Below are 17802 nucleotides of genomic sequence, written 5' to 3'. Positions count from 1 at the left end.
TTAGCGGGATCAAGACCCACGCATGCGTGCAATTTCTCAAGCAGTGCATATAATTGGAAATAATGAGGACAGTTCTAGTGCATGCAAACGCCTACTTTATAATTACCCTTTGAAACGGGAGTAGGGCTATGGCAGCATGTATATTGTTGCATTGGTTAATGACACTTAAGTGTTAATTTCTTACACATTACCAGATTCCTCGTCGTTTCGCGAAGATAGTTCAACCTTCTGCCTGCGCTTATGCGTTGGTTTGTAAGAGATGATAATTATCATCAAATTTTAACCATTTTTGGTTGTTTTGAGACGAAATAAAGACTTTGTTTCCAGACTTCAGCACATTTATTGAAGATCAGTTTACGGTATTCCAGCCAGAAGGATTAGGGTTTTTTGACGTTAAGTGGCGCTTTTTTTTCTGAAATCTAATTTTTTCCATAATCATCGTTTTACAGAGGGATTATTGAAGCTAAAAAAGTTCTAATTAATCATTACAAGGGCAAAGTGTAGTGTGTATTGAACATTAATGTCTTATAAAACATGAATTTTGGCACGTCCGAAGATTTATGACCTGGAAGTCGCACCTTGAATCGAATGTGGGAAAAATATCGTATGAACCATGTTTGTATATCGATGACACTGTGTCACTTATACCATGCTACGATATTTCACTATAGTGTAGGGCCAGGTTAGGCAAGTTAGATTCACTAGGATGAAGGTTTGAAAGCACTCTTGATGGATAGCGTAATAAGATCACTGTAACTAGCTATATATTCACACGTGAATCATGGGAGTCCTACCTACAGCAATCTTTTATCCGTTAATTCAATTAACTTGGGAATCATGCAAGTGTAGAACTGAAGTGAAGATATGGTCTGCTTCAGTATGAAGATAAAGACTTTGTCATCTTCCTTGAAAAATGTTCTTTCATCGCCGTTATGGCCGTGTTATTCTATCTCAGTAGTAATCTGATATTGTAAAGAACCTACACTCTTTGTCACAGCTCTTCAAAGACTTCTCTTGGAATGTATAGAAACATTCGTCATATACATTTAAAGTCGGTGTTTTTAGAATGTTCCGCCGATATTTTCGTCGTTTTACAAAGTTATAAGAATGCACAAACCAACGTGGGTGACCCTGACTTTCAAAAATCTTCGTTTTGAGCCAAGATTATGCACTTCGTTTTAAGCCAGGATGTGCAGTAATCTGGACGAAGCCTTCTTGACGTGTTCAATAATGTTGGCTTAACGTATCGTGACTACTTTCTTTTTTTTACACCATCTAATTGATTAAGAATTAGATAACATTTTCCATGCTTCTTTACAGTTGCATGTAGAAACACGCGTGGGAGTTTGGGAGAACGAGAACTAGCCCGTACGGTAGGGCAAGCGGTTTTTCCAGGTTATTTCAAGTTAAAGGAATGTAATAGATAATATAGGAAACCACCGAATGAGAATCCTCTCAAATAGAAAGTTACGAGAAATATCTTTTGAAAACGTATTTCACTTTCGTACTATATTTGCCGTTGGGATGTGGTTGTCATAGTTGAACAAAGCTTATTTGATGATATGAAGAGAGGGGAAGCAATCAAATAAAATTGGCACGAAGAGATATGATTGAAATTAAAATTGTGCATGGAGAATGTTCTTCTGTAAGTGTAGTTCAAGGTGAGGCATTCGATTTTCCATGAAGTGAGATAAGATTTTTTTAATACTCTAGATGATCTGTTTATCCAAACATTAATAAGCAAGCATTAGCATGCAGTAGCATCGAGTTTCTGACTTTAGGGAAGGTTGAAAGTTGAAAGCGTTGGACACTGCCTCAAAGATGCGTGACCATAAAATATCAATTATAGTCGTGTTGTAATATATATTTTTATTCAATGAATTGTATATTCATTACCCGGCTCAGTACAACAACTTGCCTTATTATTAAATTACAATACACAGTCTTAAATATAATATTCCTCATGCAGGTGATACATAAGCATTTGAAGACATAAAGGTCTGCTCACACGATCCAATTTTGTTGGATCAAATTCACTTCTGATATATGGAATTTAGTCGGTTATCGACGAAGCAGTAGTGCATTGGCTTCAGTGGATTTGCTGCTCATATACATTACAAGACAACAGACTATAACACATCCATCAAATGTGAATTGGATCCAACAAAATTGGATCGTGTGAACAGACCTTAATATCACTACATCTATGATATATAACTGAAGTATGATAAATAGTTTGTGTCGTTGACTCCACAACAACTATACTGACTCTGTCAGTATTTCCTGCGGTTGAACCTGTAGACTATTCTCCGTTTGAGACAAAGACCGTTAGGCTTAGCAAAGAAAAGACGTCTCAGGCGTCCTTTTCCCATACGAAAAACCAGTCAGAGACGCAAGTGCTATATACATGCATGTTCAGCTAATCGACATTTCCAAGGAACCAGCCTTACTTTCAAAAACGTCATTGTTGGCTGTTATACAAATATGGCCATGCATTCTCGTTCACTCCGCATTATTTTCAAGTGCACTTTACAAGTCACGCACTCAAAATCACATGCAGATCGTGCAGGAATTGAAAACAAAGACATTTATAATGGCTATAGCTACTTAAATTAATGTGCAATTGCCACTCACTTTCGAATCGACTCGATCCCGGTAAAATTTGAAATATTTGAAGAGGATTCATGTGTGTTTAACTGCATATAGTGATTCGTCAAATAGAAGTTTCTTGCTTTAAAAAAACAACAAACTTTTTTCATGGATCCGTCGTTTTGAAAGTACTAAGCTATTTTCATTTTTTTATACGTAATGACTAAAACGCCATTATTCTTATTATTTTCTGTAATCCTAATTACAGCGTTAATCTCTTTCTAAAATCCAGACCTACAGCCACCACGATTTCTGATTAACTCTTTCATATTCAATTGGTAACTATCAGCTTTCAGTGTTAGATCCTTATCACAAGGAATTGCGAGGAATTCTGTGCCTATAAAAACATGGTTATCGTCATTATTAGCTACACCAGTTTTCACCAAATTTCCCGCTTTTTGTGCCGACTGAAAAGTGCTGCTTTCCACTGACGCGTTTTTTGCACGTACGTAAACGCACGTAAAAGTTTAAAATCATTTAAATGATACTTCTAAAATCTACGATTAAATAGATGCATAGGGTTGCATTCTGTTGAAGATTTGATATGTTTTTTCCGCAATTAAATTAATTATATGACAACATAGGGGCTGTTTACATGAGCCCGGTTACCCGAGATTCAACGAAGCGTGAGGGGACTTTGAGGTATTAAAATGAGCAGATAACATGATCCTGGTAGTCGTATGATCATCACAACAATAGCATGTGCTTGTTTGGTGTCATAAAGACTTATTTCAATACCTCAAAGTCCTCTAACGCTTCGTTGAATCTCGGGTAACCGGGCTCAAGGGGGTAAACAGCCCCTTAGAAGGTTTTAAACTTTTCAGCCTTAATGCTACTTGCCCGATGAGTCTTCATCGCCCTCTTTATTTTGCCATTGCTTTTAATTCCAAGGTACATATCGTACGGAATATTGTGGTAGAACTTCACTGAAGAGTATGAGGTGAAGGCGTTGTACTTATGAGTTTCACGGAATAGACTTTGTAGAGTGCCAGATCGTTTCTGCATCGAAAGGAATAATTCAGTCACAATTCATGATGTTTTGGGGGGAGGGAGGGCGCGTAAGATCTATGTAGTTGATAAACTAAGTTAATAATAGACATAGACTTTACCCTACCACCCTACGCGATCGGTTAGTGCATGCACAGTGCACGTTAGTTAGGAAATAGTGCCAATCTAATAGTGGCGATTGTGTGGGTGAATATAAGTACAATAATGATCATTTCAGTACAGTTATGTAAATATTGGTACTATTATGGGTATCCCGGTACAGTTATGTAAATATTGCATGGTACGATAATAATTATCTCAATGCAACAATGACCATTTGTGGATTAGACATTGAATATTTGAATGTATATCATTAGTTAGTACGATCAAGGACTGATCGGTACTTCAGTGGGTACAGTTGAGGATCGAATACTAATTTTATCTGAGTACAATAGTGGACACTTGTGTATACGTTACTTACATCTCCTGTATATAAGCCATTTTTCTTCATTACAAGATAATAGTTTGTGGCAAGATTTTTTATCCGAATGATGCTAGGACCATAGGACTGTAGTTCAAATATAGCTATAGGAAATGGGAGAATAATCAGATTGTATCAGACGTCATCAAAAACCCAGCCAACATTTCTTACTTATTAACAGAAAAAAAACTCGAAACTTCTGGAAGAGCATTCATCGATTGCATACTGTCATGCAAATGTCCCCAAAAAGGTTTTTTTTGAAAGCTCACTGATATTCCTACTCATTGAGTGTGACATAAAATTCTGTTGGTACTGATCAATGCGAAAGTTCTTTCTTAATTCATGTAAAGATTTAAGGTAAAACACTAAAAATCAAGCTCTTTTCTGAGAGGGGAAATACCGCAATGGAAACGTTATGAGAAGATTGAGATCTGTAACTCAATGAGTTTGAGTGTGAGTGAGCTTTTAGAATACAGGCGTTACTATAATTCCTCACAAGATCTAGAGAATAGAGATTTCAACCAATTCTTACGTATAATTGGTCTCTGCTTTATATTTAGTTTGCCTTGAAGCAAGAGAAGAATGGAAGCGTACTCTCATCCACACGATTCATGTTGACAAGGTATGCTATTCTGGTTGTGCAAAATAGTATTTGATTCGAACCTATTTGACATCCAGAAACAGTGTTCCAGTAAAGTACTCAACTATAGATTAATTGTAGACTTACTATATTTACTGCTTTGATTCAATGTCCCGTGCACGGCTCCATTGGCCCTCATCTTTAAGAGATAACCAGTCTTGGAAAATAGTCGACATTTTATCACATTGGTTGGTAGGTCGCTCAGCAAGCCATTATAAGGCAAGGTTTTCAATTCCTTCACTTCCTCTCGCCAATTACGATTTGCTCTCCTCGCCGCAATTCCGTTATTTATATTTGAGGAAACCTTTTTGAGTTTTGAACGTACTGTATTGCCAAATTGTTTACTTGACGTGAGTATTGTTTGCGAGAGTAGAAGAATGACGAGAACCTGGGAACGAGAGAAAGAAGCTCGTTTCATGTAATTCAGTTGGATTAATTTATTTATATATTCATGCACACAAAACTATATGTCCATATTTATACAGAATTCGCTTGTTGAGTTAGAACATGCAGCAGAGGTAGTTCATGCATGTTCTTTAATGTTGAGCTACCTTGAAGTGGTTTGATGTTGTACAGAACTCATTGCTGAGTTAAGCATGGTTAGATCAAGCAGAGGTGGTACATGTTCTTGAATGTGAGCTATCTTAAAGTAATCTGATGTTGTACAGAACTCACTACTGAGTTAAGTATGCTTGGTTAGATCATGCAGAGTGCATGGTACACGTTCCATATCATTTTCGTACGACATAATGCAATATATAAAATCAAAATGCTAACATGTGCTGAAAGTGCTAACCTTGTATGTCCTGTGGCGCTTAGACACGTGCTTAATAAAAAAATCATTAAAATACCTTTTTGATATTGTTTAAGAGCTTGCTTTGCAAAGCTCTTGTTCACCGTTCCATGCATGCATGCTTGTTCAAACATATCAAAGTTTACATTGAGGTTTTCTTGTGTTCTTTTTGTGTTCTCGATACGAACCGAAAATACTGCATGAAGTTTTTAAGCTAATGTACTTACCAGACCTAAATTATATTTGTATTCATGCATTCACTTACAAATATATGCTTGATATATATATTATATCTCAACCCACGCGTTCCTGTTTAATGACTATCTTGGCATTCGAAAGTGATATTTGATTCACAAGAGGACTCTTCTTTTTAATGACAAATTTGTAAAAGAGGTATTTTATCGAAACATGCATCCATGTTATTCGCTAGACGTTTCCATGTACAGTATAAGCGAGCAGCATTTGACACGGTAAACCGCAACAGCTAGTACACCGCTTCTGAACGTATTGTGGGTGATTTGGTGGTAACCAGAGACACTTGCGGATAGTTTAGTTAAATAATGCATGTATGAATTCGTAATATAGTCAGCTTTTAAGTCTGCATGCATGCAATGATGCTAAATGTTTCTTTAAAGCGTGGGGTTATTCGCCATCTGACGTGAGTGAGAAAAATTAGTAACTTTATAATGTTAGCTGTCTTTTTCAAAAGTTGACCGTCCCAAGCAGTACAGTTATACATCTATAGCGAGATCCTATATATATAGCCTAACACCCGTAAATTATTCTTAATACATGTATTTTCCATTCGTTACAAACTCAATTTATATAACGAACAATTCTATCACTTCGTTAGCTAACCTTGGCAACTATTGATTGGACTCACATGCAGGCACGCGTTGCGACGGATTATCTATATAAGGTTGTTGTTACACACGGAACAAAAAACATCTCCCAATGTCCACAAACACATTAGCAGTACACAAAGCCGGTGAACAAGTTAGTCCAGCTAATAACTATCTTAACTTGTCGTTGGTCGTTTTTTGACCGTGCAACGAATCCTTTTATTTCCAAAATAATTGGACGTCGGTGTGTATCAGAAAACGAAATCTATCATGGTTCGATATGCTAGAGAGTATTGATTCTCCGCGCAGAAATGCATGCATTCTATAGCACTGAACTATTTATTAAACTGATATGCGATTGAACTTTTATACATATATATACTAACCTTGGTAAAATCCATCCTGACAAGTCAGTTAGTTGTACACCTCGTAGACTGTAATGTCGATCAAATACAATATAGCGATTAGTTTTTATTCTTCTGCCACCTCTGAGATGAGAGGTTCTAATTGCATGTAAGATATTCAACCACTTCTGTAAGAAATTAACAGTTCCGTTGTGTGATTATACAGAGCTTCTCATTTGAACCACGTTTGAAGTGCTTTCAACCAGTTTTTGATGCTTTTAAATACTGCTCTGTGGCGCGATATTTTTACACATGTTTTTATTACATGTTTTTGCAAGTATTGCTCTGTTTTTTTGGGCACGTGTGCCGGCATTCATGTTTTATGTAACTCGTTGTGTGTTAAGATGAACAAATAAAAAAGTTGCAACGATAAAGTTTCGTCATATAAACAGAACAACAGAACAAAACAATTTCGTTTGTCGAAAACTTTTGCCCATACGAACAGGTCCTGAGCGAACCATAAACGCTATACCATGCACAAACCTCGGAAAACGCAAAGCGTAAACTGAATATCACAGGTCTGAAAGCTTTCTAATTGAATATCGGAGATGATATTATGAATAAAATGTTTTCATTGGAAGATGTTTATTACGTCTACAAAGCCGCGGCTACATGCACATGCACGGGCCATTTTCATCGGCGATTTTGTCCTTCTAGCGTATGTTATTGTGTGAATTACATACGCAGTTGTATACGCTGGGCAAAGTAATGTAACTTACTCTGTTAAATTTACTTAATAGCATACACCAAGAGAAGAAAATCGACGTCAAAAATCGCCCGTGTAGCCGGGGATATTTGGCTATTCCATGCAGGACTGTAACTTAGTCTCATGGTATTTCTGAACTTTCTTTCGGGAAACATACAAACGACTGATGAATTTCAATCGTGCATCACGGTCAGCTTTTCTGTTGGCATTCCTATACTTATAAATTTCTATCTTTTGTATATTACGCACATTCCAGTGCTGAGAGAACGCATTCCGAATGTAAGGATCACTTCATTGATTTTGAAGTTACTTTAAATAAATTACAAGGCTTGTCATAAGGGAATCTCCAAGACATGAACTTCCTCGTTTTTTCTCGTTGCTTTGGTGCGAGTATTAATTATACCTAAAGGTGGAGTATTGCAACTATTTTAGTCTATTCATAGCTGAAAGTAAAATTTTTAACAAAAACCGCGGTTAACCTATACACGGCCAAAAATTGATCAGGTTGTCGCATCAGGGGTGAACAATGTTGTGCTGCACCCTGGGATATTGTTAACAATGTTGTTGAAGCTTGTTGAATCATCAATGTTGATGCAATCACGGTGCAATGTTGTTGTAACAAGTTGCATCAACATTGATGATTCAACAAGCTTCAACAACATCGTTAACAATACTGTTCACAGAGTGCAGCACAACATTGTTCACTCCTGTTTTTAACAACCGTTGCATCAACATGATGATTTTTACGCGTGTAGATCAAACCTCGTTCCATGATCGCAGTTAAACCGAGATCAGACCGGGGTCGAACGTTTACCGTGGTGAGACGGAGGTTTAACCTCGGCCTAACTCGGTCTGACAGACATTTCTTAAGATGTTTTCGATATGATTATTGTGTTGTCCGCCGTTGTCGTTCTCAGCTGTTCATAACATTCCGTTCGGAAGCGAACGGTGACAGCGATCGTATTTTTTCCCTCGCGGTCATCTGCAATTTCTATCGGTCGACCGCGCAACCGAACCTTTCGTAGTTGCCAAATATACATCTCTCAAAAGTAGAATTGCATTGCAAGTTGCAAGAAAAATTGCACCGTGTTTCAGGGCCTTTAGTCACTATGATTGCCGTTAGATTTAGACATTTTGTGGCACGCCAAGCTCGTACCCAGGGTTCTAGTGGCACGCCCCTGATGCCAGACAAACCTTGAAACACACGCAACCTACGGTGTGCGATAACCTCAATCATGGCAAGCATTTTTGGTAATTTAACACAAAATTGATTTTTCCTATCACGCTGCGTTCAAATCACCTGTTAATTACCTTTCCACGGAGTAAATCGGCGAAAATTACCCGCCAGCGAGCAATGTCTATCAAGGCTGTTGCGTTTTGCCCGCTAATTGTGCTGTAATTTCGAAGCTGTCATGAAATATTTTGACAAACACGGAACCCGACACTGATATTTTGCAGAGTATTGCAAATATTTTATTTTTCATTTATCGCATTTGTATTTTCGGATATAATGGAAATTAAATGTTGCGTCACAGTTGCGAGGGAATTTGATATTCCATTCGACCAGCTGTCTTTTTTTGTGCATGTCCAAACTAAACGATAGAACATGCATGCTAGTATATTCCGGAACTGGATGTCCTAATCCGTGTCTGATTTAAGAAACTAACCACAGCAAGTGTGGTCGGCCTTCTTCTAGATGATGTTTAGATTTTCTAAAAAAGACATAAGGTCAAGTAGATGTAGTAATTGAACCGTTCTAGAAACCAATGCCGCCCAGATTTGTGTGTGAACTACCCGAAATTTTAAGCACGGCAGAATTCACAATGAAAACGTTCAAGTGGCTAGACGCAATCCTCTGTAAAAGCCTATTTTCCTCTCTGAGTATGTAAGAACATTTGTAAACAGTTTATATCCGCATATGACTAGACTGCTCACTTGAAAGATTAAACTTCTTATATTTAGGGTCTGCCAAAGTCTTGGATAGGACGATTACAGGGATTCATTCGGATGACAATGTCAATGCAAACATGATGAATTGCATGTAAATGCGATTCGTATACCGTTTATCCTTTAGAAAAAAAACTGCAAGTACAAAGTCTCCTTTCTGCATGCATGCTAACAGGTTTCCACTAAAGTTTAACTGAGCTTGCCTTGCTTGTGGTCAGACAAACATGCAGAGGGATTAATTACGTTCTATAGATGAGGTATGGCTCACGGTGTCTTTATGGTCTGAAACAACTCGTGGTTGAATACAAAAAGCAATTATTGAACGCTGTGAGAAGCATCGCAAGACCACAGCGCCAGTAGCGGGCCAGACAAACCTAAAGGACATCAAGTGATTGAAATAACAAACTATTTGAACGCTATTAAGAAACCATTTGATATTATAAGTTTCTTCCTCTCCGTAGAAGTCACAACACAGTATAGAACACTCCCTGATAGGCGACTGCTGTCGTTCGCGAGAATGCATGCACGGAGGTTCGTGCCAACGTGCAGTGGATAAACATGTTATTGACCTTGGCTTGGCCTGAGAACTTTTTTTTTTCGTCCGATGACACGATTGTTCGAAACTGGATCTCGGCCCTGCTTCATGGATAGCTGGTGGTTTTAGAAAAACGTTTGCATATTTTTACTCAGTTTCAAAATTCAATTTGATTTTTCGGTGCTTTCAGGGGCGTGGGCTATTTATGGCATCTTCTTCTGCCTCGCGAAACTGCTTTTAAGGTTTGTCTCTGTTGAAGTGCGAAGGCCTTGTTAACAACACACGATGCAATTTTTCATGCGACACGTCTCTCCACCATTCTCCTCACAATTCTCGCCACGATCCTCGTCATTTCAAGGCATGTTACACAGTGGAATGGCTCCTGCAATTTGTTTCACATGCATAAAAAATTTCAATGTGGAACAGGGCCTTAAAATGTGTCATAATTCTTTGGCGATTCTCTGCAGTCCATTGTCGGTGATCAATGGACATCGCTAATGAATTACGAAATATGAAAAGCAGGCTTTAAGGCATCTTTTCCATTTCAACAGTATCGTAATAAAACTTAACGGATTGTACCACGAAAACAGTATACGCTTCCCTATGGTACGGTTGAAGTGAAAAAAACCCTAAGATTTTTTAAGTATGTATAAAAAAGATTAGAAGTTTCTTTGAGGGTGATGCAAGTTCCTTGTTGGGTTAAATCTTTATTATTGCTTCTTGTTTATAAGGTGGCAATATATTTAAAGTATTAATTAAAATCGACAAACGTACGAATAACTTCGGCTTTTATCTTCAGACAAATGCGGAAATCACAATATTTATAAAGCGAGTTAAATCATTGGGTTTTACTTAACAAACAGAACAGTTGTGAATAGATGCTGTCCAGTTTAAATATAAAGTCAGACGTTTGACGTCGTAACACGTCATCATTGTTAATAAAACCTGCATCTGAAGCTGGATTCTGTCCAATACAACATTATCTCACCATTTTTTAATATAATAACCTCCATGATAATATTATATATTACACATCGTATATATATATATTACTTCATTTTATTTTACATTAAATTATAAGTTAACCTTTTCAAGGTATAATATTATATGAAAGACATATTATCTCAGAGGTCTTTGAGCATATATACTATGGAAAACACGAGCGCTTTTATTGACATCAATGCAATGTCTAAGATCATGCAGTGTTCAATATAAACCCGGTGGGTTTCTGGAAACGACGTCAGTTCGTATAGACCTTTATAAGGTGTTGTATAGACCTTTATAAGGTGTTGTATAGACCTTTATAAGGTGCCCGGTTACCCGAGATTCAACGAAGCGTGAGAGGACTTTGAGGTATTGAAATAAGTCTTTATGACACCAAACAAGCACATGCTATTGTTGTGGTAATTTTACAACTGTAAGGATCATGTTATCTGCTCATTTCAATACCTTGAAATCATCTCATACTTCGTTGAGTCTCGGTTAACCAGGCTCGTGTAAACAACCCTTAAAAAGTCCATGCATGTGACGTAGTTTGCAGAGAAGGCATGTTTCTGATTGGTCCGCATTTGGCCAATCGGAAGCATTCCTTGTCCACGAGCGTACGTCACAGACGTTCAGTTAAAGGCCTGTACCTTGAAATCCATTTTCAAATATCCAAACTTTTAGATTTGTCATGAATGTGTAGTTTCATTTTTGTTCGTGGACATTCCATCGCTATAGATTCTTATTCTTATTCGCATGCCTTATGGTCGTTTCCAGATCCCCGGATACACTCTTGTGATTGTAGCATGCAGAAAATATGCTCGAATTTTTAATAAATACCCCAAAATTACGATCGACAATCTATTTCATATGTGAATACAACTAATTCGCATCAGAGGCGCAGCTAGAACGATAATTGGCTGGGGTGTTTATTCATATATTCGGTTACACCCGACGGATTTCTATTGTAAAGTATTGAACTTACAAAAGAAATCCGTCGGGCAGAACTGAATATATGAATGAACCCCTACCCCCCCCCCCGAATTATCGTTCTAGCCACGTCATTAGTGAAATAGACGTGCTGTTTACCAGTAGACCAAATTTGTTTCAAGCAGACCTAATTATCATTTGTCAAAGTATATCCCTTCTGTCTAGGGTTGCCAAGTGTTAAAAAGTATCGCTTTTTGGTCTTTTGCCGTTGATATTGGCGACTTAATATCTCTGTTCGATTTTACAGCAATAAAAATATCAAATTTCGTTTTCTTGTAATACTTGTACGAGGCGTAGGTATTGAAACCTTGTCCATGCGCGTAGCTAAACAGACAGTCGTCGTTTGGTCTCCGCTAAAAAGAGATGAAAATTTCATGAAAATAATGCTTAGAAAGACGTAAGGCTTTGAGGAACATTCATTTGAAGTCTGTTACATGAAGGACGAGTAACGTTGTCCACCGGCGGATACACGCGTAAAAATCTGACATCATGTTGATGCAACGGTTGTTAAAAACAGGAGTGAACAATGTTGTGCTGCACTCTGTGAACAGTATTGTTAACAATGTTGTTGAAGCTTGTTGAATCATCAATGTTGTTGCAACTTGTTACAACAACATTGCATCAACACTGATGATTCAACAAGCTTCAACAACATTGTTAACAATACTGTTCCCAGAGTGCAGCACAACATTGTTCACCCATGATGACATGACAACCTGATCAATTTTTGGCCGTGTAGCGTTGTAAACAGTTACACTTCAGCTTTTGACCCAACAGGGAAACTCCACTATGGCTTAAATTTGTGTTATACTAAACTACAGTCGATCCATGCAGCTTTCGTACAACCGGTCCCCAAACCAGTTCTGGGAGATTCAAGTATAGCGTCAACTTTTGGACAAGTGATTACATTAAGTATATTATCTATCATAATAGTTTCAAAAGATCTACCTGTAATAAAAGCCTCCCTCTTCGATTGATCGCCAGATATCTCTTTGTTGCGGCATTATAGAGCCTCACAATTCCCGTCGCCATCATTTCGTGTACGAATTCCGCTGAAAAACAAAATAATGGCCGTTAAAATCTTATTAAATCTGATTAACCTTTAATTGTCCTTAAAATCTTCATCGTAGAGATATTTGTATAAGAGAGATGTTTGCATTTAAGAGGTGGCTTTTTGGGGCGTGGTCTACTATTAGGGAGTAATTTTGTATTTAAGAGACACATATACGCACAGAAATCCATCTGTAATCCATCAGAGGCGTGTGAATTAGACAGAGAGAAAGAGAGCTTTTACAGAAATGTATATTTTTCAGAGATATCTTCACAATGGGGGAGTTTGTTTTATTTGACCAAAGTGTTCAGAATTGATGCGTCTGTATTCGACAGACGTACGAACAAGTATAGTTTCATCTTGTATCAATCAGTTACGTTTTATCCTCACAGAACGAAACCCTCGTAACAAATATTATTGCTGTTAGTTTAGTACCATATGGTCCTCTTGTTTGATTTGTTCCAGGGCTGAGATTTTTATTCGCCTGTAGAAAAACGAGTCCGTTTCCCGACCACAGGACGTATGTTCGCTTGTTCGTCGGCGTTTTCAGATTCAAGGCTTTACTGAAATTATGTACTTGCAGTAAATGTCTATTGCCGTTAGAATTAGGTTTTCTTCGACGCGATGATTTCGGCAACGGAACAGACATGACCGTTTCGGTGATCATGAGAACCAGAAGGATTGTCTAAAATAACGAGATAACAAAAATTCGGTGTTGAAAACCGGCTTGTTTGAATTTTGTGAGAACTTTGAGTGTGATCAATGAATGGGTGAGGTGCTCGGCGAACCACAATTTGAAGACCCGTGGATGAACGCCGCTCGGCCCGCGCAAACGAACAAACCCTTTTGAAAACATTTCTAGTATTTCCGAAGTCTCCTTTGGTGTTGCGAACAGTGAACACGAGACATCGACCGTTATTTGGGCTCGAAATACAATCCAGATAATTCTATATTTGTCTTAAAAATTGAACATTGCTTCCTTTGTAACGTTACCCATTAACCTTAACATAAAAATGAAAGTTTAGTGTATCTCTAAAGATGTATTCGCGTATTCATTTCGCAGCATTTTTTTTTTCACGGGTGATTTAAAATTTCGATGTTTTTTGATTATTATATCTCACTACATGCGGCCATAGTGATCCGTTATCGTCGTATTTTTGTTGCGCCAAATTGCGTGCGCGCTTTTTGGACTTGTTTGTCGACTTACGACGCTGAATGACTTATAAAAGGTTCACGTGTGACCGCAAGTGCAATATCTGTTATTTTTAAGCCAAATTTTGCATAGCTATCTCGGTTTATAAAGCTTCTAATAGGATATCCCAAGGCTATACGATTCTTCAAGATATCCCATGCAATGAAAAGTCTATGTATAAATCTCGCTATTTTTGAACACGTTTACACGCGCATATATAGAACATTAATTAATGAGATCAACATACAGGAAACGCCATTGATTTCAACATTGCCAAAAATTTCCTCAAATATCTTGAGATTTGTTCTTTGAAACCATCTTGACGCTTGCGGAGAAACCTGAGTAGCGTGGATTGGTATTAACGACAGGAAACTTTAGTCCAAATATTGTGGTGTTTGTGAACGTGTGCATTCACATTTTATCGTTACACAGCGCATTTGTTTGTCAGCTCGTGACGCACTGTGTGTGCTAAAAATAACCCCTTTAATAATAGAGATTTGGCCGTTTTGAGGTCGCTAAAAATATTGACGTGAAATCTCTATAAAAAGTACTGGAGGCGTTCCTGTCCGCTTATACAACGACGGCTCATGAACTTCAAAACCCACGCGAGAATAACTTCCCTTTCGTGCATGACCTCTCTCAGTTGCCAATGAATGATTACCGTAATTTATTAAATTGAACGATGCCCTTCAAAACTCACTTGAGAGAAAATACTAAATCTCTACGTCGTTTTCTCTATAAGTTGTCTCGAATGATGAACGAGATTTGAAGAGTTCCATACCAGGAGTTAAAAGCCGAATGATTTGAATAGTCAATTCATTTAAACGGCAATTCATTTAAAGTTGCTACCCGTACCCAATTTTATTAGTGCTTAGGCTACAAAGGCCGGGAAAAGAATGAAGTTTGTACGCATAGCTACCCATTTTAGCTGTGCCGTGCCGATGTCTAAATTGAGTGTAATGTTAATGGTGCTTTAAAATACTAACGTCCGTTTAAGCAGTGCTACATCTTTAGGGCTAGCTCACAGTGCCGTTCGAGTTAACATCTCGTGTGCTACCGGCATGTTTGACAGCCAACTGAAGTAAATAATAGCTGGTCTATCTATATATAGATTGTATAGATTTATAGATTGACTTACGTTGTTTTTTTCCAAAACCACAAAAGTACAGGACGTCCTGAATTTCAAACGTATTTTTCCGCACCGCGCCCGGACATCGTCCTCTTACCCTCGTTTTAAGCTTATGCCAGGGGGGGAGGTGAAAAAAGGATTATTGATATTTTTAGGATGGCCTTCCAACAATTGTTCATTCAAATGATAACTAGTTAAATCCTACTCGATCTAATCCAATTTGCAGGGTCTCAAATAATCCAATTTACCGTGCGCCCTTCTGTATTGAGTTGACAAAACGTTTGTGCAAGAGAGATACTTGGCAAGTGGTGTATTTTTTTTGTCTCCAGCGCTTGAGAGTTTTTCAAATTATATGAAAGACCATATCTAGCCAAGTGCTCTCCACGTAATATCTCCTAATATCTGCCCCTCTCAAATTCACATTCCGTTCAACTATTCTATTTTCATTTGTCAGGTTGTAAAATCGACACGGTGAAAAATTTCAGCACAAATGCTTTGGATAAGTAAAAGCAGAAATTGCAGTCGTGGTAAGTGAACCTGCAGTAACAGATTCGCTTTGAAGTGTTGCGTTTTGTATTATACACTTGATTCTAAATTACCCGATCCGCCTTGTCGTTAAATGTGCTTAGTAAAATTATGTGGAAGGGATACATTGAGTAATCAGCTAGGATATTTCATGAGTTGTTTATCGCTTTTGAAATGGTAACATATATTCCTTAGTTATTTGTAAAAAGCTTATCTCTTGCGGTATCGACGGACCAAAGACTTTATTGGGTTATTAATGCATCGCTAATGGCTTGTTGACCCCTGAACTTACAAGAGATCTCTTTTAGACACGGCGGAGTAAATCACAGCACAATAAAATAAAAAATGCATGCATTCGGTCAAACGTCGCATATCTGTTTTCATCGTTTGAATAAAATTGTTGTTTGAATAAAACTGTCATGTTTAGTCATTTCACCGTTACCCGAGAGAGAGTTTGCTTTCAAAAGCTTGAATATATTACGAATTTAAGGCGATAGTCGCGGGAGGAATTGAACTTCATATCGTGAAGATTAAACCATGAAAAAGAAACGCCTGTTTTTTGTGTCTATATTGACCAGAAATGATACGTACCAGCCCACCATTTTTTTTGGCTGCATTGGCGTGTCAGATGAAGAGACTAATCTTGTCCATTCTTTATACCCCTCAACAAGGAAGTTACCGTTATTTATTCTAGAACGTAAACCCGTCTCGAACTAATTGCGTATTAGAGTTTTCTTTCACCTATTCAACACATGCTCGCCCTGGTATATTCTAAAATGTTCGTTGAAAGATATCACCACGACATTTAGCCTTACGTGAAGTATCCTAAGACCATTATTCTTATCATTTTCATCGCCGCGGAAAACTCAAATAATTTCACAACTCGTCGCTGAGACGCCTGTATAGTGCATGGCAATTTTCACCCTGTATCAAGGCTTAATATTTTTCTATAGGAACGACCGAGCGTTTTAAACGAAGCGTGCGTCGTTTGCGCAAATTAGAATGAATTGCGCGCGTGTCACAATACAAGTTTAAACGTACAATACACTTGTCGTGAATTGTCCCTGACTGACTAACTAAATTATTGCCATGAGAATGGCCACATACCTTTGTATTGCACAGGCCAGTCATCTGTCAAGCTTTTTTCACTGTCGTATCGTTATCGCGTGTAGTGTTTACTTGAGCTGCTCTCTTGTCTTTCTATACCAACTCGTAAATGTCGTGACAATTTATATTCGCTGAGGAGGGTGTTAAATAATTAATTCCCTCGGCTCCCTGTAATGACCTAAGGGCTATATTCTCCGGCAAATTAGCCTACTGTGTCACTCACGTTTTCCGCACACCGCACCCAGTCAAATCCCGGCATGACGAGCGATAGCCATCGAGAATTGCTGCGGTTCGTTAATTCCTTTTTCGCCCCTATTTCCTTTCAGATTTTGTTACAAGGCCTCTTGATCGGTGCCTTTCGGAACTAAATAAGCAAATCTCACCAGCTCTCGGCGTGTGTCGAAGCTAAGGTGCTCTCATTAATTGCATAAACCGTAAATCTGCAAGAATAACAAATCCTGAGAGGGTTATGCATTGACTCTGTACCTATAAGAGTGATCATAGCTTCTCGCTCACTGATCCGAAATTAGAGCTGGATGGAGAGAGCTTCCTGTTCAATGCAAAGAGCCAATTTCGCAGCCAGAACGTTCGAAATGGGATCCGATTCAAATTCTTGATCAACGGTCAAATGGGAACCGGTGACGGTGCATTGAGAGGTGTCGGTTATCCGTGAATGAGTTCCTGAATGTTTTTAATACCACATAACGGTGCTTGTGGTGGTCATGTTACCGTGACCTCATTTATTCTGTGGTTGGAGGAGAAGTCACGAATAAACGATTGGTTTGTATCTGTGATACGTGTCCACTCCAATCAATAACTAGCACCTCAACTTCCCGATTA

At 38.1% G+C, this 17802-nt stretch overlaps 2 protein-coding genes across 5 annotated transcripts in view; one reads left to right on the top strand and one right to left on the bottom strand.

The window, feature by feature from the left end:
- The window catches only part of LOC114534283 (acetylcholine receptor subunit alpha-like), a 41571-nt gene that overhangs the window by 12090 nt on the left and 11679 nt on the right, over nucleotides 1-17802 (top strand). For all 4 annotated transcript variants that reach the window (XM_028555780.1, XM_028555777.1, XM_028555776.1 and 1 more), the window contains exons 2-3: nucleotides 4678-4739; nucleotides 15785-15857. The gene's annotated coding sequence lies outside the window, so the exon portion shown is untranslated. The remainder of the gene's footprint in view (nucleotides 1-4677; nucleotides 4740-15784; nucleotides 15858-17802) is intronic.
- Nucleotides 2218-17039, bottom strand: LOC114533219. The gene is made up of 7 exons (XM_028554722.1): nucleotides 16963-17039; nucleotides 13445-13694; nucleotides 12907-13010; nucleotides 4845-5145; nucleotides 4118-4221; nucleotides 3490-3648; nucleotides 2218-2986 (listed from the first exon to the last, which is right to left on the bottom strand). Exons 1-7 carry the CDS (start codon nucleotides 16984-16986, stop codon nucleotides 2948-2950), a joined length of 981 nt encoding a protein of 326 aa, XP_028410523.1. The 5' UTR covers nucleotides 16987-17039; the 3' UTR covers nucleotides 2218-2947.

The sequence above is a fragment of the Dendronephthya gigantea genome, unplaced genomic scaffold (assembly GCF_004324835.1).
Source record: "Dendronephthya gigantea isolate DGI-Jeju-01 unplaced genomic scaffold, DenGig_1.0 000002F, whole genome shotgun sequence".
Lineage (NCBI taxonomy): Eukaryota > Metazoa > Cnidaria > Anthozoa > Malacalcyonacea > Nephtheidae > Dendronephthya > Dendronephthya gigantea.
The sequence above is the reverse complement of the archived record's forward strand: the minus strand, read 5'-3'. Positions and strand labels throughout refer to the sequence as shown.

Bases quoted from the DNA above. Each gene is read 5' to 3' on its own strand.
- LOC114533219 (XM_028554722.1), bottom strand. From the start codon at position 16,986: ATGACTGGCCTGTGCAATACAAAG. The intron at 5,146-12,906 runs GTAGATCTTTTG...TCTCGTTCCCAG, and splicing joins GAGGGAGGCTTTTATTACAG to GTTCTCGTCATTCTTCTACT. The intron at 4,222-4,844 runs GTAAGTCTACAA...CATTTCCTATAG, and splicing joins GAATCAAAGCAGTAAATATA to CTATATTTGAACTACAGTCC.